At 36.9% G+C, this 22,314-nt stretch overlaps 1 protein-coding gene and 1 long non-coding RNA gene across 2 annotated transcripts in view; both read right to left on the minus strand.

Annotated features, from left to right (window-relative positions):
* Window positions 1-14,347, minus strand: part of LOC101743025 (uncharacterized) — a 36,697-nt gene extending 22,350 nt beyond the window's left edge. The window contains exons 1-4 of the long non-coding RNA XR_009975905.1: window positions 13,028-14,347; window positions 11,142-11,323; window positions 9,058-9,168; window positions 378-8,601 (exon numbers count right to left, since the gene is read on the minus strand). This is a non-coding gene — a long non-coding RNA (uncharacterized LOC101743025). The remainder of the gene's footprint in view (window positions 1-377; window positions 8,602-9,057; window positions 9,169-11,141; window positions 11,324-13,027) is intronic.
* Window positions 14,348-18,925: 4,578 nt separating this feature from the next.
* LOC101743172 (uncharacterized) lies at window positions 18,926-21,856 on the minus strand. Its single transcript, XM_021347623.3, has 4 exons — window positions 21,289-21,856; window positions 20,124-20,305; window positions 19,313-19,423; window positions 18,926-19,085 (listed from the first exon to the last, which is right to left on the minus strand). The coding sequence occupies exons 1-4, from the start codon at window positions 21,439-21,441 to the stop codon at window positions 18,944-18,946; spliced, it is 588 nt and encodes a 195-aa protein (XP_021203298.1). The 5' UTR covers window positions 21,442-21,856; the 3' UTR covers window positions 18,926-18,943.
* Window positions 21,857-22,314: the final 458 nt, after the last annotated feature.

The raw sequence follows: 22,314 nt of genomic DNA on the forward strand, positions 1-22,314 counted from the left end.
CAGTGGGTCGCGTTTCCGATCCGGTGGTAGATTCTGCGAAGCACTGCTCTTGCTAGGGTCAGTGTTAGCAACTGTCCGGCTGAGCCCCGCGAGCTCACCTACAAACGTTAGGGCGAAGCTGAAATAGCCTCTCAAGGCTATCAGAATAGGCAGGGAGAAAAAAAAAAAAAAAGGTGAAAGATTTTTACTTAAAAAAGTGTGCAAGAAAATATGCTTTGAACTATTCAATGTTGAATGAAATATAGAATCTATTATCAGCAGAACACCATACGAAATACAAATCGTGTCTAGCCTTTTTGTATTTTGGAAAGTAAAGGAATTATCACATTAAGCACGCTTAGCTTTCTTTGTCTTTTAGCACGATAATTGATACTTACAGAAACAGTACTTCCGTCTGGAAATGTAAGATGTCGTCTTTTCCTTATGGATCCCAGAGGATTTTTTATATTAGGGCACTGGTTCACGCTACACAAACCCTTGGCCAAAATTGATAAAAGTACTATGAAGATCAATCGCAAATTCTTCTTCACAATCATTTTTCTTTTCGAATACTCTTGTAATTCTTAGGTTTATTTAATTTCTTTAAACGTATTCCATTTTGGAAATTCGATTCTTCCAATCAATGCAGCTCAGAGCCATAGGGGATCTCAGTTTGATGTGAACGTGAAGTAAAAAATGAAATTTTTTGTGTCTATTTTAGATTATTATTCATTTACACGTAGCACGCAATCATTGCATGAGCTATCTTATGACCTATGTCGAGATTTGTGATAGATTAGTATGGAATACTTTTTTAATCCATTCGAACTTTCCAATTCCATTAATTTGAAAAAATATTTGTTCAGTTTGAAAAAATATTAGCTATATTTAATTATCTTAATAATGTTCCGAAACCAATAAAAGTCTATAAATTAGTTGCAGGTGAATAAACCTATAAATATTTAAAATTAAATATTGAAGTTTCTTCAAAATCAATCAAATCTATTGAACTTAACAGGTTTTTTTATCATCCAGTTCTGAATTTTGACTGAAACTGAACTGAAACTTTATTTTTTACAAATAATGACATATTAAATTAAATAAAAAGGTATTTATTACCTTGAAATACAAAAATGCATCATATTATTATACATTAAGATACTCCATCAGTATCTTTTTGTATCTTTACATAATATTCCACTGTTTTCTACTTCTTACCATCATTTGAATTCATTTGTGGCGGAAAAGTGGTATTTGCCATATTTCATTTAAAAGAATTAGAAAAAACCCCCTTCATATTAAGTAAAGTAGCTTTTATTACGCAATATTGAGATTTTTTCTGCTGGTCAAAACTTTATATAACATTATCGGAAGATTTAGAAGATATGTCATAAAGGTTTTGGTATCAATCCAAATTATGCATACATCTGGCAATTGGTATATCTGTTAACAAAGTGCGAAAATTGAGATCTATCCTTAAAATAAAGTTGTTTTTTTTTAAATTGTTGTTAATGTGTTATAATTAATATAAAAATAAATTAAATTTTCGCATGCCTAAACAGGCGAAATATATGAAGCTATGTCCTATATCTTGTAAACTATATTTCTGGCGAATAAAGATTTTCTTTCTTTCTTTCTTTCTAAATTGGTAGTTGCATATCACAATGTTCAACATATAATTAAAAATAATAACAATAACAACTGGCTCACGGGTTGTTATTTTCAACCATCTACCAGTAATACAGTTGAATCATTACGTGCCAGGGATTTGTTACTTATTATGACTCTTCTTAATTAATCATAGTTAATAGATTAATATACATATAATATATTAATCATATTAATAGCACAAAGATCGAACGGCCGATGGGGCAGAAAGACTTTCGAGTGTAGTCCACGTACTGGCAAGCGCAGCGTCAGACAGCCACCCACCAAATGGAACAACGACCTAGTGAGAATCGATGGGTTACGTTGGATACAGGTGGCAATGGACCGGCCGCCCTGGATATCAGTTGGGGAGGCCTAAGTTCAGCAGTGGACAGTGGGCACGGTGAGATGATGATGATGAAGACGGATATGAAATGAAGTAAAATAAACCCTAACAGAAGAAAAAAAAGTTCCTCCCTACGGCACGTTGCAATAGATATACTACTGCATTATTACGCAAGGACGTACAGATAACGTTAGATAGGTGGCATTGAAGAAAATGATATGGGATGAAGTAAAATAAACAGAAGAAATAAAAAAGTTTCTCCCTACGGCACGTTGCAATAGACATACTACTGGATGTATTACTCAAGGAGGTACAGATAACGTTAGATAGGTGGCAATTAAAAAAAAGGATATGGGAGTAAAATAAACAGAAAAAACAAAAAAGGTTCACCCTACGGCACGTTGCAGTAGACATACTACTGGATGTATTACTCAAGGAGGTACAGATAACGTTAGATAGGCGGCCTTGAAGAAAAGGATATAGGATGAAGTAAAATAAACAGAAGAAACAAAAAAAATCCTCCCTACGGCACGTTGCAATAGACATACTACTGGATGTATTACGCAAGGACGTACAGATAACGTCAGATAGGCGGCCTTGAAGAAAAGGATATGGGATGAAGTAAAATAAACAGAAGAAACAAAAAAGTTCCTCCCTACGGCACGTTGCAATAGACATACTACTGGATGTATTACCCAAGAACGTACAGATAACGTTAGATAGGCGGCCTTGAAGAAAACTGCTAAATCCCAATGCAGCACGATAAGAAGACATGCTACATAATGTGAGATATGGACAAGAAGAAGTTACGAAGGATATCGTAAACAACAACGAGCAATGGATGAATCGCAGCTAGACAGTCGTATTGGTGAAAAATTGCAATCGTCTCCTTGATAACGCTGGAAATCGTTAATACGTACGCGCCCTGACTATAACAATGTAGATATTATTAATTGTTCCGAGTAGATTGAGGCTCTCCTTTCGCTACATTCATTCGCTCGCTCATCAAACCGTTAGTCGATCGCGTTCTCTCAGCCCACCTTCATATCTTCGCAAGTTTTTTTTTTTTTTTTTTTATGTTTGAAGGATTACTGGTGGCCCGGAGGCCTTTCCAGTTTCACCAGGACAGGTGGGCGAGCAAAGGCTCAGCCAGGAGGGGTGGGATTTGCTAACAGCTACCCGAGCGCCTCCGAAGGAGACCTAACAGCTCAAGAGCAGCTGCTTCGCGAATGAATCTACTACCGGATCGGAATCGCGACCCGCTGAGAAGATCCGGCGAGAAACTCAGCGAGCTGATTCATGGGTTAGGTTGCACGGCGAACTCTTTGTCGAGTTCGACGAGTACGGTTACCGAGGTCCCTAAGCCTGCTCCTAGAGCTGAAGGCGTCTAGTGCGAAGGTTATTGGATCTGATGGATCCGTAAGGACGTGTCTAGGGCGTCGACGGTGACTGGCTCCTGCATGATCAGGATTCGGGGAGTAGTCAGCGGCGGCTACGATAAGGCGATTATCATGACGCATAGCCTTATCGAAGTACCGTTCCGACGCTGACTTCATGTATTTCTGTATAGATTCGAGGCCCAGGTCGTCGTGTAGGTCAACGTTCCTCACGAACCACGGAGCTCCGACGGCTAACCTGCAAAAGCGGGATTGTAGAGATTGAAGGGTGTCTATGTGCGTGCGGGCCGCGTGAGCGAACACCACACTCGCGTAAGTCATGACGGGCCTTATGCAAGTTTTGTAAAGTGTCACCTTGTTCCGAAGGGACATTTTACTCCGCTTACAAATCATGGGGTAGAGTCTACCGAGAATAAACGCGGCACGGTCACGGACTGATTTAATATGCGGGCGGAATGTCATCGATGCATCCAGGGTAACGCCCAGGTACTTGACCTTCCTGGCCCAGGGTATGGATTGACTAAAGAGAGTAATCGGGGGTGATCTTCGCAAGTATGTAGGTATTTCGTCTTTGATACTTTTTTTTCTTTTTCGTATCAATCTTGTGAGTGCGGCCATGGTCGTCATTCATACATATACATATATACAATATATATATTTATGGTACTACAAGTACCCAAATAAATGAATTTCCCGAATCATTGTTTCGTCAATTTTTACAAGTATATATATTACAGTGTTGATGATAAAATCAGTCTTAGTTTTCTTTCAAATTCGTGTCGCTCATTTTGAATATCTTTTAGTAGCGTTGGGAGATTCATCGAACGACGATGCAAATCAAAAGCTTTCCAGCCTTGTTTTGTTACTGTCTTAAACCAGTAAGCTTTTGCTAGCTGCGGACGAATATGATCAAGAACCATCAAGATGTTTTTACGTCCCATATCCTTGACTTCAATATCCGTGTATCATCGATACATCCATTGAGTATTTTATCACGCAAAAACGAGATAAAAATCGAATTAAGTGGAACGATATTGTATTGGAAAACTTAAAAATATGTGAACTACTCCTATAACAAACTTTACATGCTTACATATATCGTTCTACATATAATAATATGTAGAATCTAGTCTATATGTAGAACATGATTTGCAGAATATTTCTGACGTAAGCCAATTTTTAAGATTAGGTTTTTGTATTGTTCCTTTATATTTTAGCACGGTACGTGTGAAGTCTCAGTATCTATGTACTAGTTCTCTGTGTGTTTTGCAATCAGAAATTCCTCGGGGATTATTCTGAGGAAAATTTTGAGATGATACAATCATCTCTTTTTTACCACGGTACTACTCGCCAGAGCACACTGCTCTCTAAATATGATTTTAAAACTGTTCTTTGTGGTTAACTAATCGGTTGACTTTGACATTTTCGATATCCATTGTGTTCTTAACTGATTACCATCAGGTGGAGCCAAGCTCGTCTGTCTGCGAAAACAGTTACAAAATACTTATCAATACGAAGTATCCACAGCCTAGTCGGTAAAATATATTAGGTATATATGCTGCAAGCCGTACTCGCCTGCCTCGCTGGGCATTTAAAATTAACATTATTATTTATTGTCATTATTATTAGGGAGTCCAACACTCATATAAATATTAACCTATCCATTTAGTATTCAAGTCAATCGGATGCTTGGTTCAGTAGTTATAGCGGAACATCCGTAAAAACCACTGTAGATTTATATATTGATATAGACAAGTCCTGGGAGACAAACTATATTTTTCAGGTAGGTACCATTCGTCCCACTACTGTCGTGAACTGCCATGCCCTCCAATTCGAAGAACAAAATAGTTATTATCACAAAATATTTTACTGTGTTCTTAAATGAAGCGGATAATAAAATAAAAGTAGCAAGAGAATATCCACACTATTCTGTCGTTGTTAAAGGAATCGTGAGCGTGCCGTGTTCAGTGACCCGGGATGTTGGATCAAAGAATTAGAGCGACTGCCGCGCGCGCTCATTAGCTCCGTCACGAATAGCGCCTTGAAGGAATGTCTCGGTACTGTCGCGCTGTAATATCAACGAATTGGATATACGACTTTGACCTTCTTTTTTTTCCTACCTATGCTGATAGCCTTGAGAGGCTATTTCAGCTTCACCCTAACGTGTAGGTGAGCTCACGGGACTCAAACCGGAGTGTTGCTAACACTGGCCCTAGCAAGAGCAGTGCTTCGCAGAATCTACCACCGGATCGGAAACGCGACCAACTGAGAAGATCCGGCGAGAAACTCAGTGGGCTGTCTATGGGCTAATTCGCTCGTTGAGCCCTTCGTCGCAAGCCACGTGTTCAAAGAGAACGGTGACCGGTGCTTTTAGGTACCACAAGCACCGTCAATGGTTCGAGAGGATCCGTAATGACGTGTTTTGGGTGACGTCGACTGTTATCATTCGCTCTACACGAACGGGCATGTAGTTTCCAGCGACCACGTCAAGTTCTCATGTCGTGCCGCCTTCTCAAAGTGTTGACCTAACAACTTCAACTAAACGGGCAAATTTTGCTCTTGTAATGGTCAAAGATCTTGAAAAATCCGCTCCGCCTCGCCTGCGTTGAGGGTCGTAAAAGTGTCTTTAGAATTCTCTAGAGAATGTCCGAGTATTATAAAATCATACTGCGATCATCAACTAGTATAGGAATTGGGAAAATTATGACAATCTTTCTTTTTCGGGGGAGTCATGTCCAACATAGGCTGATGACAATGTTTTCATATTTTTTTCCTTACCTATTAGCTCGTAGCCTAAGGGGCTATTCCAGTTACGCCCGAACTGGTAGGTAAGCTCACGGACTCAACCTAAGAGAATTTACTGATACTAGTCCTAGCAAGAGCAGTGCTTCACAGAATCTACCACTACATCGGAATCGCAATCTACTGAGAAAATCCGGCGAGAAACTCAATAGGTTGTTTCAACTTGTGTTAAATGCGCTCAGGCAGCTGTTAGCAAATCCCACTCCTCCTGCCTGAGCCCGTGCTCACCCACCTGTCCTGGTGAAACAGGAAAGGCCTTCGGGCCACCAGTAACCTTCTTCTTATAAGGTTTAGCCATTTAAATGGCTTCTTTCCTTAAATAGATCTCTTATTTGACATTAGACTTCCTTAAATGGCCAATCTCACAAAAAGAATAAAAACCACAAAATACAATTTATTCATTTAAATAAAAAGACTTTTCCAACCGACCATACCACAATTTCCACAGTATTGACATTGTACTCCCGCGTTAGAATCTATCAATATTTCGTTTTAAATTCGTACGCCAATAACAGATGTTTGCTTTGAGATGTAAACGAATTCTGAAAATGCTTTATAATTAAAGATTGTTTACACTTACTAATGCCTGCCTTACTAATGCCACGCCCTTCATGCGGCCAATGATCGAAGGCGCTGGCGGGACATTACAAGGAGCAAAATCCTGTCGACATAATATAATGGTCACGACCCTCAGCAGTGAGGAAACGACGCGAGGAGGGGACACTTACTAATAAACTACTTTTTCTTATAACGATTTTTTTAATTTGATTACTAAAGAGTGAGCAACAAAACTAATCATCAATAACTTATTTAATCACAATATAGCGTATTGATGCTAATTAAGGAGAAAGAGAGAGCAAGAGATAGTAGTATTTTATTTATTTATTGCTTAGGTGTGTGGACGAGCTCACAGCCCACCTGGTGTTAAGTGGTTACTGGAGCCCATAGACATCTACAACGTAAATGCGCTACCCACCTTGAGATATAAGTTCTAAGGTCTCAAATATAGTTACAGCGGCTGCCCCACCCTTCAAACCGAAACGCATTACTGCTTCACGGCAGAAATGGGCAGGGTGGTGGTACCTACCCGCGCGGACTCACAAGAGGTCCTACCACCAGTTTTCTTTGATTTTTCACGAGTCGTGGACAAAATTAAAAAAAAATTTACGATTTACCAACCATGACCATCAGTCATGCGTGACCAAGAAAACTATAAAATATTCGAAACGTCATTGACAATAAAAACACGATTTTAATCCTTAAAGTGGTTTAATTAGGTAAGTTGTAATCATCAGATAAATGAAAAGTAACATGTTCTTTGCCAGTGCTTTCTACACTTATTTCGGTTTGACGACGCTTGTAGCTGAAATTAAGTATTGTACTTTTTGACGAAGCATGTTGCTGATAACTCTGTTTCTATAATCTGACGAAGAGTGTTGCGGATAATAATATATTTAAAAAAAGTGTTATTTCATTATCGCGAAAAATAAAGATATCTTTAATGTTTCGGTAAAATCAGTTGATGGACTTAAAAATGTAATACACACAATTTTTGTCTATTTTTAAAAAAAGCCTTTTTTTGTTCCGTATTTACGAAGCATTTTTAGGTATATTCCACTTCGTAGTACGTTTTTAAGCCTGTAAAAATTACATGAAGATTCGTTTAGTAGATCCGGGGATATGCCCGAGCAACGTAACATACGGACAGACAGAAAAATATTTAAAAAATAGCTGGTTTATGTTACACTGGCTCTTTTTTAGTTAACACCTCTCTTATACATCCGATTCTTATTTTTTAATGTAATCTTTTTTAAATATAAATAGAAAAATACACAACAGTTAAGTACCATTATCTACTCTATTTTAAAACCGATATTCTTTTTTTTTTTATAACAATCAACGAGGTTTGAGAATTCTCAATATATTTTTGGTTAACCGTTATGTTTTTTTCTTTAAAAAAAGAGAAATCCTACCATTTGCCTTCATTGTTTTTCAACGTTATTTTTTTTAATAGCTGTTGTCAAGTGTTAGCAATATTTTTCCTTAGTTCTTTTTTTTTTGTTCAGTAATATTGAAAAATTAAAAAAAAAACCTTATTTTTTAAATAACAAAATAAAATTGAAAAAGATAACAAAAGAGAAAATTTTATAAAGAAAATTAAAAATTAAATATTAAAATAATAATTATTATGATAATACTTTGGTCGAATTCTATTTGATCGAATATTGATCATTGACTAACACGAGTTCTAATAAAAACAAAATTACTTTGTAACAACAATTTGTCTATCAATACCGCTCATTTAGAGACAAAACAAAATCCAAAAAGGAAAAAGGACAATCGTTTGGCTTGCTACAAAAACTCGGATCGGACAGTTCGGCGTAAGTGCTTTTTATTTCATCTTGAAAATCTTCATCGTGCAATGGCGCCCTGAAAGTTGTAAATACACAGAAACTTAAGATGTCGTATTAGACAATATCCTTTTTTTGTGGCGGTTGGAAATTGTTCTATCGGCTTTTTTTTTATTGCTTAGATTGGTAGACGAGCTCACAGCGCACCTGGTGTTAAATGGTTACCGAAGCCCATAGACGTCTACAACGTAAATGCACCACCCACCTTGAGATATAAGTTCCAAGGTCTCAGTATAGTTACACCGGCTGCCCCACCCTTCAAACCGAAACGCATTACTGCTTCATGGCAGAAACAGGCACGGTGGTGGTACCTACCCGTGCGGACTCACAAGAGGTCCTACCACTGGTGACCACTTAAGACCAGATGCTCCTTGAGCTGGTACATCCATCTAAGCAAATAAAAGTCTTATCAACTGGCCTTATCAACTGTCTATCTGTTATCAGTTAACTAATGATAAAAATGAGATAAACATACGTGAATACAGCTCTAAGTATATCATGCACCAGTGACTTCCCTGGCACCGCCAACGACGTATCAGCCTCACATACACTACGTAGTATGCATGATCTTCCATTCAAATTTTGGCTAAAAAAAAAACAACCATGGGAAATTACGTTAAGGATCATTTTTAAAGCTTTGCCTGATTTTAATTAAAAGAGGGTAGTGCACGGGAATCCTCCAGCATCTAATTCCACAGAAGGACCCTCACCTTATTTTCTGAGTTAAGTATCGCATTACTCTCTTTTTTTTTTCTCCTACCTATGCTGATAGCCTTGAGAGGCTATTTCAGCTTCACCCTAACGTGTGTAGGTGAGCTCACGGGTCTCAAACCTGAGTGTTGCTAATACTGACCCTAGCAAGAGTAGTGCTTCGCAGAATCTACCACCGGATCGGAAACGCGACCCACTGAGAAGATCCGGCGAAAAACTCAGTGGGCTGTGTCTATGGGTTAATTCGCTCGTCGAGCCCTTCGTCGCAAGCGACGGGTTCCACGAGGACGATGACCGGTGCTTGTGGTGCCTAAAAGCACCGTTGTGGATCGGGAGGATCCGTAATGACGTGCTTTGGGCGACGTCGACTGTTTACCATTCGGTCTACTGGATCGGGTATGTAGTTTCCAGCGGCCACGACAATAGGGTTCTCATGTCGTGCCGCCTTCTCGAAATGGCGCAATGATGCCGACTGTAGATACTTACTGACAGAGTCGAGCTCCAGGTCATCGTGGAGATCCACGTTCCTCAGAAACCATGGTGCTCCGACGGCTATCCTGCAGAATCGGGATTGAATAACCTGAAGGGGCTTCGAGTTGGTGCGGGCCGCGTGAGCGAACACTACGCTTGCATACGTCATGACGGGGCGTATGCAAGTTTTGTAGAGTTACTCTAAACCCCGGCAACCATTCTTATGTCAGGTATTCTTAAAACTGCTTTTTTTCAAATAATAACAAAAAAGAACAGAGCAGACAAAGGTTTGAGAATCTCCGTCAATATACAGAAAGCTTTCATTACAAACGTTGGAGAGCGCTTTCGAAACAAAAAAAAAACCCAAAAGTAAATGCTCGATTTTCGCTTGTTCAAAGCATTGTTCAATTTTTGCGCTGAACGTTACAAACTTTCACTTTAAATGATCACAAACAAGTTCAGTAACGCCGCCCCTGTATCCCGTTATTCTCAACACTACATACAGTCGGGAATTCAACGGGTGAAACTTTCAACAGAAATTCACAACACGCGTTCAACACAACACAAGTTTAAATTTTAAACGGGATCCCATCGGAACCATTGGTTGCAGTTGTTACGAAGTGTAGTCGTATTGGCATATCAAAGAAATGACAAAATACTTAAGCGCGCTTAACAAACACTAAACTACATTACATATTTCAATTTTTCTTGCAAAATTGTAATGAAAAACAAAATAAAAAAATAACACTGTCATCGAACAGAAAATAGAGGATGTGCTTATCTATTGTATTTCACTTTTTATTTGGAGCGAATCCCAATATGACGTCACAATATCTGCACTGGCATTCATAATATTGGGTATAGACTTCTGTTCTTATAAAACCACCATAATATTGCAAACTTTGGCCCAAAGCAATCGTACTTTCTAATGAAAAGTATTGACAGTTGTCATAGAAGTAAACGACCACATATCTCAAAATTGGTAGCGAAATTCACGTTGTAATGTCAATTAGTTTCGTTAGGTACTTAACATCAGCTAGACCTTATCCAACAAACGAATAAAATAGGCCAATAAAAATGTGATCTACTTCTCATGGTCATTGTCGTGGCGTGCAACCTCTTTGACAGGACATAAGACCTACAATGACTAGACATAGACACAGACTAAGACAGAGATTTGAAAATAATTCGAAAAGAAATGGAACGAGGGCGTACGTGACCAGCGGCACGGCAGTTAATTTTTTGACTTCGAAAAAGACGGACAAAAAGACGAAAAAGAACGAATCGACCGTTCTCATATAAGACAACAATAGTACAGACGACCGTTCAACTGATCCTTCGACCGTTCAGTCATCTACTAATATAATGTTTTCTTACAACTCAACAGCATTCTCCAGTCTCTCCCAGAATTCTCGTTTCTGTCTGTAATGATACTTCTTACGGAAGAGTCTGTTCGTTTCATTCATATTTAACATTGGATACATGACGTCAATCTCAATAGCTATATTCCAGCCTGACGGTGCGTGCGTCATAAAGGCTTTCACCAGGGCGATCGTTAGCTGAAAAGAATATGGCAGTTAGTAAAATACACGCGATAATCAATAGTGAGGTTTTGTAGTCGTCGTGGCCTAAAAGATAAGACGTCCGGTGCATTCGTATCGGTGCACCGGTGTTCGAATCCCCCAGTCGGGTACCAATTTTTCTAATGAAATACGTACTTAACAAATGTTCACGATTGACTTCTACGGTGAAGGAATAACATCGTGTAATGAAAATCAACCCGCAAAATTATAATTTGCGTAAATACTGGTGGTAGGACCTCTTGTGAGTCCACACGGGTAGGTACCACCACCCTGCCTATTTTCTGCCGTAAAGCAGTAATGCGTTTCGATTTAAAGGGTGGGGCAGCCGTTGTAACTAAAATATATTGAGACCTTAGAACTTATATCTCAAAGTGGGTGGCGCATTTACGTTGTAGATGTCTATAGGCTCCAGTAATCACTTAACACCATGCGTTTCGGTTTGAAGGGTACGGCAGCCGTTGTACTGTAAAAACTAAGACCTTAGAGCTCATGTCTCAAGGATGGCGGCATTTACGTTGTAGATGTTTATAGGTTTCGGTAACCACTGAACACCAGGTGGGCCGTGAGCTCGTCCAACCATCTAAATCGGGGAGGTTTACGACGAAAGGAAAGAACTTCCACCAAGCTTATCTTGAAAACGTCGTATGCGAGATTCAGGCATCTGTCAAATATCTTGTCATGTGTTGTATGATAGCTACCCGCCACATAATCATTATTATAAAAAATACTTTGGTATCATAAATATAAGCAAAAAGACCGCAAATATGTTGCGATGCAATTTAAATCTGAAATTCATATTGAATGAAATAGGTACGTTGGACTTTTCCAGGATAATGGGTTGCTTGTGTCACTGACTGATCCATAAGATACCAGTCGATTAGTGGATCTATCATCATGAATCAGCGAATGCACTGCCGTATATACTGTAGTACACATGCACGCCCGTTCCCATAGTCATGTCATATACCATGATAAAAAATATCAAATATGTATTTAGCCATTCTTTTGCAAAATATCATGCTGATGCTCTCTACTATTCCAATATGACATCAGTCGCGCTTTAATGGCTATGGATAATCATTATAGCCTGATTGAGTAATTTGCTGTATTAATTTGCGTTTTACTTTGACAATAGAAGCCTTTTTAACACTCCTAAATTAATTTCACTTTTCACTACTTATATTTACTAGCTGTACCCGTCCGCTTCGCTGGGCATTTAAAACTAACATTATTATTTCTCACCCCCACAAAGATTCTCATCATTAAGGCCCCCGCAACTGGTGTAGGGAGTCCAACACTCATATAAATATTAGCCTATCCATTAAGTACTTGTATTTTCTACACGAACACAAGTTTCAAGTCAATCGGAAGTATTTATAACGGAACATCCGTAAAAACCACTGTAGATTTATATATTAGTATAGATGTAACGCAGACCAACTTCAATATGACCGATTAATTGGAAAACTTGCGCACATATCAAGAACTAATAGTAATACTAGTTTTCTACAACTTTCGATCTAATGTCCTGGCAATATAACCAGCCAAAAATATATAATAAGTATTCTTCTGATTATTATTTATTCTTAGTTATTGAACTACATTTTTTAATTGTTTTCCTTTATCAATTACCGATATTTAGAGAACCTAATTAAAGATTAATTATAATAAAATACTTACCACAACACTTGAATGATCCGGAAAAGTAAGATGTCTCTTCTTTCTTATCAAACTTAACGGTGTTTTTGAATTCGCGCAGCTATCCCGCGATTCTAATGATACACATGTCATTATCATTAATAATGCTGACAAGACACATAAATCCTTCATGATTGAAGTCTTAAAACCGAACACAATATCCACGAGTGCTGTGACCAGTCACGGTGGTGTTGTGTCCTCTAGATGGGTTATGTTTACACTAAAACAAGTCGGCTTTGTCACGTGTCTGTATATAAATATTAGAATACATTATAACCGATGTAAGTTTTAGTAGAGACATGTTAAAAAAATTCCGACAAATACCTACCGTAACAAATGTTTGGGTGCAAACAAAATCTATGGAATAGTACTACACGCAGATGACCGTGAATTGGAAAGATGGCGGATAAGATCAATTTCTACTGAGCTCTGATATAGATTGATTGATAAATAATAATGATTTTATTTTTGATCTTCAAAAATCGTTAGAGGAATAAATTTTTGAAAAATAATAATTTTGACATTTACTAACTCAACACTTTTTTTTGCGGAGTAGCAAATGGCCCCATGTTGATTAGCCACTTATGGGCATCAGTAATGCTAGAAGCAAAGCCAAGCCGTTGCCTACCGAGAGCTCTTCTCAAACCTCCAAACACCGTAGAGGGAAATTCATTCTAGAGCTCAGTGAAATCTGCTCCGGCGGCCAGCGGTGCGATGGTCAAAAAGAAGACGAAAAGAGCATCTCAAACAGTTTCTTACAGCAGTCCCCATGGAACATACGGCTTAAAACACAAAGAGAAGAAGTCGTCGTGGCCTAAAGGATAAGACGGCCGGTCTCATTCATATGTAGCGATGCATCGGTGTTCGAATCCCGGCGGCATGTACCAATTTTTCTAATGAAATACGTAAACAATGTTAACAAAACAAATGTTCACGATTGACTTCCACGATGAAGGAATAGCATCGTGTAATAAAAATCAAACCCGCAAAATTATAATTTGCATAATTACTGGTGGTAGGACGTCTTGTGAGTCCGCGGGGGTAGGTACCACCACCATGCATGTTTCTGCCGTGAAGCAGTAATGCGTTTCGGTTTGAAGGGCGGGGCAGCCGTTGTTCTGTTAAAAGTGAGACCTTACAACTCATCTCTTTTTTTATTTTTTTGTTACTTAGATGGGTGGACCAGCTCACAGCCCACCTGGTGTCAAGTGATTACTGGAGCCCATAAACATCTACAACGTAAATGCGCCACCCACCTTGAGATATAAGTTCTAAAGTCTCAGTATAATTACAACGGCTGCGCCACCCCACCCAGGTCTCAAGGGGTGTGCATTTACATTGTAGATGTCCGTGGGCTCCAGTAACCACTTAACACCGGATGGGCAGTGAGCTCGTCCACCCATTTAAAAAATATAAAAAGCGAAGTCCTTCCATAGACCCACAAGTTCTAAACGACCCGTAAGAACTGGCTTATCGACAATCCGAACAGACTTCATCTATTTGAACGCAAATGGTAGTTAGTACCCGGTATTTGGGAGCTCCGGTAAGTACCATGCAAGGCCGGAATAACTATAGTAAGCACTCGCAACATTATTGGCCTAAGATTTCAATTAAAGTAAATAACCAATTAACTTTATCTTGAGTTTTTGTTATCTCAAAATGTGTTCTGTACCTCAGCATTTGAAAGATTTTGTCAACAAATAACTCAATAAACACTAGATTGAATCGTATTTTTAACTCGCATTATTTTTGTTGAGCGTATCTAAATTGTTTCATATATTTATCGGTCTACATTAGGTGATAAAGTTCATGCTAAAGTTATAAAAACGATAACATTAAAAAAAATATGGCAATAACTGTTAAGAAAAATACGAGCATGAACATAAGCCAGTAAATATAATATAACTTTAATTTTATAATATAACAAATCAAAATAATTTCACATAAATCAATTCACACAGTAGAACAAATCTTCCAATGCGCTTGAAGGAGGCACAGTTCCCAAGATACTGGCTACGTTACCTCGTTGGACAGCCAGGCTCACTCTCTGTGCAAAGTGTAACCTCCGTGAAGCGTTTGGAGATTTCTGATAAAAATTTCTTTGTCGGAAAATATTAAATTATGTACATTATTAAAATGAAAATTATATCTAAATCTTAAAGAAAAAAGTATCTCACATTAATTTCTAAAAGCAACATGTTTTGAGTTCAACGACCTTTGCCCTTTGGCTTTTTATGATCCATTACGCAATTGGTTTCTTGAGGTCTAATAAGCGCGATAGCTCATTACGAATTTTGAAAAAAATTACCGTATTAAGTTGTACTTCATTGCTCTCTCATTAAAAATACAACTGCATATCTTTAAAATTTAATAAGTCTTATAATAAACATTTACATGTTAGTCTACTCAGTTGTAGGCACAGCGAATCTACCCTCAAGAATTGACATTATATTTTTTATCTATAAGTCACTAGCGGTGATAAACGTATGGTCTCCCTAATATCTCGACATTGGAGTCATAACATTGCATACACACGATTTCAACTTGTGTGTATTCTATTCTTATTATAAATGTTGAGTCATTCACTGTCTAACTAACATAAGACAGCAGTGAAGAAGAAATAAGACTCATTAACAACAACAACAACAACAGTAGCAAGATCAATATTTGAAGAAATAATTAGCAACCCAGCCTGTCTCCCTTTAGCTTAAGAACTCCGAGACATGATAGTAAATCATGCAAATGCAGCATAATTGGTTCGTCTAGACTATACTGTATAACTTAACGAAGGCAACTATTTGTTCCAAACTGCATAAGTCTGTCTTCTACAATGATACGGCAGTTATTCGTAAAATTACTTATCTTTTTAAATATATTTCTTCTGTGCGTGTGTTTGTCCTCCTCCTAAACGGCTGAACCGGTTTGAACGATTTTATTGTAAGCGTTTGGGTGGCGCCCTGGATGGTTTAAATTCACAAATCAGCCCGGCAGATGACGCTGCAATCGGTGTTTAGATTATTTATCTTTTCTCGAAATAAATTATATAGCAAAATAACGTTTGCCGGGTCACTTAGTACCTTAATATTTTCACTTTACAGTTTTCATGCGTCTTTGTTTACTTAGTGACTTGGAGATGTTATTATAGTGATTCTAATCTTTTTCACTCATATATAATACTAGCGGCCCGCTCCGGTTCCGCTCGGGTCTTTAACAAAAATTTCAACGATATTAAAATTTGACGTTGTTTAATTTTTTTAAGTAAAAGAACATTTATTGCGGCATAACTATAAAAGTTAGACATGTCCTGTCGCGACACTTTTTGTAAATAATAATGTGTTCTACAAAGTCATAGTACATTATTTTATTATATTCTATCATCAATAATTTTCGCGGGGCACGCGATGTAAAGAATATTTTAGGTAATTTTTTTACACCTTGGGTTACATTATTGGAGTTTTAGTAAGGACCCCTAATTTTTTTCAAAAAAGATTGTAGCCTTTGTCACTCGGGAATAGTGTAGCTTCCAAATAGTGAAAGAATTTTTCAAATCGGTTCAGTAGTTTCGTAGCCTATTCAATACAAACAAACAAACAAATCTTTCCTCTTTATAATATTAGTATAGATATTATAATTATGTGAATTTTCGTACGTTTGGATGTGTACTAGTCCATTGCACAAAAACGGCTGTAAGGATTTTCATGATATTTTGCAAATAATATGTAGATAGTGTACTTTTTAGAACCCATATGATACTTTTGTTCCAGTACATGAGCAGAACAGCGCCGGGTACATCTGCTATAGTAAAAATTACAGTATACAGAGAAAATGTGTCCTTTTTCAATGAACCCAAAATTTAGAGCAGATATGGAATGTCTAATGTTAATAATAATAATGATAAAGCCATTTATTCCGAACTACATGCATGATGCAATTTAAGATTTTTGGAGTTATTCATTTTATTTCTTATAATATATCTCGCAGTTCGGTGGGCCTGTAGGCATAGGCCTCCTCCAGCTCTCTCCATTGAGTTCGGTCTTCTGAAGCTCTGGTCCAGTATGGTTCTAGAGTTAGACGGATATCGTCACTCCATCTTGTCTTCGGACGCCCCTGTCTTCTGATATCCCCTCTTGGATACCATAAAGTCACTTGTTTGCTCCATTTTTTTTTTGCAATGTAGCATTTTATGTCCTGTACGACTCCATTTTAGATTTTCTACACGAGTTATTACATCCGTTACTTTTGTCTTTCTTCTTATTTGTCTCTTTGTTGCTTTTTGTTGAGTTGGTCATTAGTTTTTTTTTGCAGCTATGTTTTATGTGCATTGACTTATAACCGTACTTGCTTTTTTCTACAATGTCTTTTAACCATGTGTTCTAGTTTTTTTGAGTCTTCTTCTAGCAGGATAATATCATCTGCAAATCTCAAATGATTAGAGCAGCTTCCATTGATTATGTCAGCGTAGCTATCCCAGTTCAATATTCTAAATGTGTGTTCCAGCACAGCATTAAACAGCTTAGGACATAATGGGTCCCCATGTCTTACGCCTCTGCTTAATGAAAAGGAGTCTCCTTTTAACTCTAATTTAATACTACTTTTACTTTGTAGATGGACTTAATTAGTTCTATATAGATAAACGTTTATATAGATAAACACTGTTTGTTCTTTTAGACTCAGCCAAATAACTTTTTGTTTCTACTGTCAAATGCTTTGGAGTAGTCTATAAAGCAGATATACAATGTCTTCTAGTATTCATTGTATTTTTCCAAAACTTGTTTGATTGTGTGGATGTGGTCTATAGTACTGTAAATCTTTCTGAATCCTGCTGCTTGATCAGTTGGTTTTCGTCTAAGACATTTGTAATTCTTTCTAGAATTACTTTTGCGAAGACTTTGTACACATTTGATATTAGACTAATTGGGGTATAGTTGCCAATGTCATCTTTATCCCCTTTCTTATGGAAGGGGATGATATGTGATTCATTCGATTGTTTTTCGATGATACCTGTTTGCTATAATATCATTGAATAACTTGATTAGGATTGGGCTTATTTCTTCTTTGTTACCTCTAATTAACTCATATGATATATTGTCAGATCCTGAAGCTTTTTCTGGCTTCTGTGACATGATGACTTTCTGTACTTCCTGCAAGAGTATTAATGGTACTTTTTTATGACTCGTACTAGGATCGTTACTGGCGTTCTTTTCTCTGTCGGTGTCATTGTTTCAGTAAAGAGTTCGACAGTAATCTGTAGCAAGACTCTGCTTTTTTCTGCGATTTCTTACTTGTTTGGATCTGTAATTTTTTTAGTTTTGGTATCCATTCCATGTTCTCTTAATTCCTTGAAATATTTTCTGGTTCCCCCTGTTCTTAGAATTTCATCTTCTAGTTTTTTGTTCTTCTTAATTTCCTGTCCTTCCTTATACTTTCCCGCATCTCTTTGCTCAGTTTACGATTTTCTTCAGTATTTGATCTGTCTGTTCATCTTTCATTTTTTTTCAACTATTTTTTTAATAGATAATGTCCAGTGTCAGCTATTCTTTTTGTTTCGTTGATTTATCAAAAAAAAGCAAAAATATTTTAAGTATTTTAACCAGAAATGAAATTTATTCCATATTCCGTTAAAGTTTTTATTTTATTCAGTTCCTTAATTGTCTTTATTAATTTTCTTGTTCAGTAATATTGAAGAATTAAAAAAAACACATGTAATAATTGTTTTAAAATAACAAAATAAATAAAAAAAAAAGAAGAGAATATGTAGTAAATAATATGAATCGAAATGTTAAAGTAATGATTGTTATGCTAAAGTATATTAATTACTATTTATTCTACGGTCGAATTTAAATTACAAGCTTACACGAGCTCTATTTAATAAAAACATAATTACTTTGTTACAATTTATTAATACCGCTCATTTAGAGACAAAACAAAATCCAAAAAGGAAAAAGGACAATCGTTTGGCTTGCTACAAAAACTCGGATCGGACAGTTCGGCGTAAGTGCTTTTTATTTCATCTTGAAAATCTTCATCGTGCAATGGCGCCCTGAAAGTCGCAAATACACAGAAACTTATGATGTCGTATTGGACAATAATCTTTTGACGCTGACAAATTTCTTTGTGGCGAGTGGAAATTGTAAGCCACGCAAGCAGCCCAGTGGGTGTGGGCATTTCCCACATCCACTCTCTTACCTCCACATCTAATTGAGTTATTTAACTAGCGCCTGCCTATCTATTATCAGTTAACTAATAATCAAAATGGGATAAACATACGTGAATACAGCTCTAAGTATATCATGCACCAGTGACTTCCCTGGTACCGCCAACGACGTATCAGCCTCACATACACTACGTAGTATGCACGATCTTCCATTCAAATTGTGGCTAAAAAAAAACAGCCATGAGAAATTTTGTAAAGGATCATTTTTAAGGCCTTACTTGATTTTTACTGTATTCCGTTATTCTCAACACTAAATACAGTCGGAAATTCAACGGGTAGAATTTTCAACAGAAATTCACAACACGTGTTCATAAGTTTAAATTTTAAACAAGATCCCATCGGAATCATTCGTTGCAGTTGTTACGAAGTATAGTCACATTGGCAAATTAAAGAAATGACAAAATCCTTAATCGCCCTTAATAAACACTAATTAATTTCGTCACATATTTCAAATATTCTTTTAAAGATTTTAATGAAAAACAAGATAAGAAAATAACATTGTCATCGAACAGGAAATAGAGAATGTGCTTATCCATTGTATTTCATTTTTTATTTGGAGCGAATACCTGTATGACGTCACTAAATCGGTGCTCGCATTCAAGATATTGTGTATATAGACTTTTATTCTTATAAAATCACCATAATGTTGCATTTGTGCATAGTAATCATACTTTCCAACAAAAAGCGTTAACAATCGTCACACAAGTAAAATTCGACCACATATCATTATATCAAAATTCGTAGCGAAATTCACTTTGTAAGATCAATTAGCTTAGCTTCGGTAAGTAATTAACATCAGCTAGAGCTTATCCAAGAAATGTGAATTACTTCTCTTAATCATCTACTAGTATAATGTTTTCTTACAACTCAACAGCATTCTCCAGTCTCTCCCAGAATTCTCGTTTCTGTCTGTAATGATACTTCTTACGGAAGAGTCTGTTCGTTTCATTCATATTTAACATGGGATACATGACGTCAATCTCAATAGCTATATTCCAGCCTGACGGTGCGTGCGTCATAAAAGCTTTCACCAGGGAAATTGTTAGCTGAAAGGTATATGGCAGTGGGTAAAATGAACTATAAGCAATAGTTAGCTTTGGAGAATCACTAAATGAATTTCGCAACAAACTGCAAAATTTAAGAATCTGTGAACCAGTAATGCTTTTCGGTTTGAAGGGTACGGCAGCCATTGTAGGTACTGTAAAACTGAGACCTTAAAATTCATGTCTCAAGGATAGGGGTATTTATGTTGTAGATGTTTATGGGTTTCGGTAACCACTGAATACAGGTAGGCCGTGAGCTCGTCCAACCATTTAAACAATAAAAAAAACACTGGTATGACTGATAGACCGTGATTATATTATCCACTTTATATTTGAAATTCATATAATCCGTTGGACTTTTCCAGGATAATGGGTTCCTTGTGTCGCTCACTGGTCCATAAGATACATTAAGTCAATTAGTGGATCTATCATCACGAATGCACTGCCGTATGTACTGTAGTATACTTGCTCGTCGTTTCCATAATCACGTCATATACCATGATAAAAACTATCCAATATGTAATTAGCTATTCTTTTGCGAAATTTCATGGTTCACCTCCTCTCTACTGTTCCAATATGAAAGCAATCTGGCTTTAATGGTTATGTACTCTGATAATCATTATAGTCTGAATAGATAGTATGCTATATTTAACTGCTTTTTACTTTGAGAACACAAGCCTTTTTAATGCTCTTAAATTAGATTCACTTGTATCTATATCATACGTAACGAAAACCAACTTCAAAATGTCCGATTCATTGATAGATTTTGTGCACACATCAATAGCTAATAGAAATTGTTTTTTTTCCCTTTAATCTAATACCCTGACTATTATATCCAGGCATAAATATAATGATTAATGTTTCTTTTTATTTATTATTTGTTTGTTTATAAACAATATTTTTTTCACATTTTTCTTAATTGCTTCCTTAAAGAAGCTCATTATTTAGAGACCCTAATTAGAGATTAATTATAATAAAATACTTACCACAACATTTGAATGATCCGGAAAAGTAAGATATCTCTTCTTTCTTATCAAATTTAAGGGTGTCTTTGAATTCGCGCAACTATCCCCCGATTCTAATGATACACAATATGTCAGTATCATTAATAATGCTGATAAGACACATAAACCCTTCATGATTGAAGTTTTAAAACCAAACACAATATCCACGAGTGACCAGTCACGGTGGTGTTGTGTCCTCTAGATGGGTTATGTTTACACTAAAACAAGTCGGCTTTGTCTCGTGTCAATAAAACAAATATTAGAAGTTCAATATAATCGATGTATCTTTTAGTAGAGACATGTTAAAAGTTTTTTGACAAACACCTACCCATAACAAATGTTTGGATGCAAACAAATCTATGGAATAGTACTACACGGATAAGATCAATTTCTACTGAGGTCTGGTATATACTAAAATGATAAATAATAATCGTTTTTTTTTTTTATCTTGAAAAATCAATAGCGGTGATTATTTTTTGGAAAATTGTAATTTTGACATGGCCCTATGTTAATTAGCCACTCCTGGGCATTAGAAATGCTAGAAGCAAAGCCAAGTCGTTACTTACCGAGGACTCTCATCAAACCTCGTTGGAAGAAGGACACGACATAGTGCTCGAAAAATATCGTAGAGCGAATGAAATCCGCTCCGGCGGTAAGCGTTACGATATTAAAAAAGAAGACGAAAAGACCATCTCGAACAGTTCCTTAGAGCTTAAAACACAAAAATAACTGATGTCCTTCCGTAGACCCACAAGTTCCAAACGACCCGTAAGAACAGACTTATCGACAATCCAAACAGACTTCATCTATTTGAACGCAAATGGAAGTACCCGGTATTTGAGAGCTTCAGCCCAAAGCTGGGAGCAGTACTAATACCATGCAAGGCCGGAATAACTATCTATATAGTAAACATTCGCAATATTATTGGCCTAAGATTTCAATTAAAGTAAATAACCAATTTACTTAATTTTGAGTTTTTATCACCTCGACCTACGTTCTGTACCTTAG

This window comes from Bombyx mori, chromosome 21 (assembly GCF_030269925.1).
Source record: "Bombyx mori chromosome 21, ASM3026992v2".
Lineage (NCBI taxonomy): Eukaryota > Metazoa > Arthropoda > Insecta > Lepidoptera > Bombycidae > Bombyx > Bombyx mori.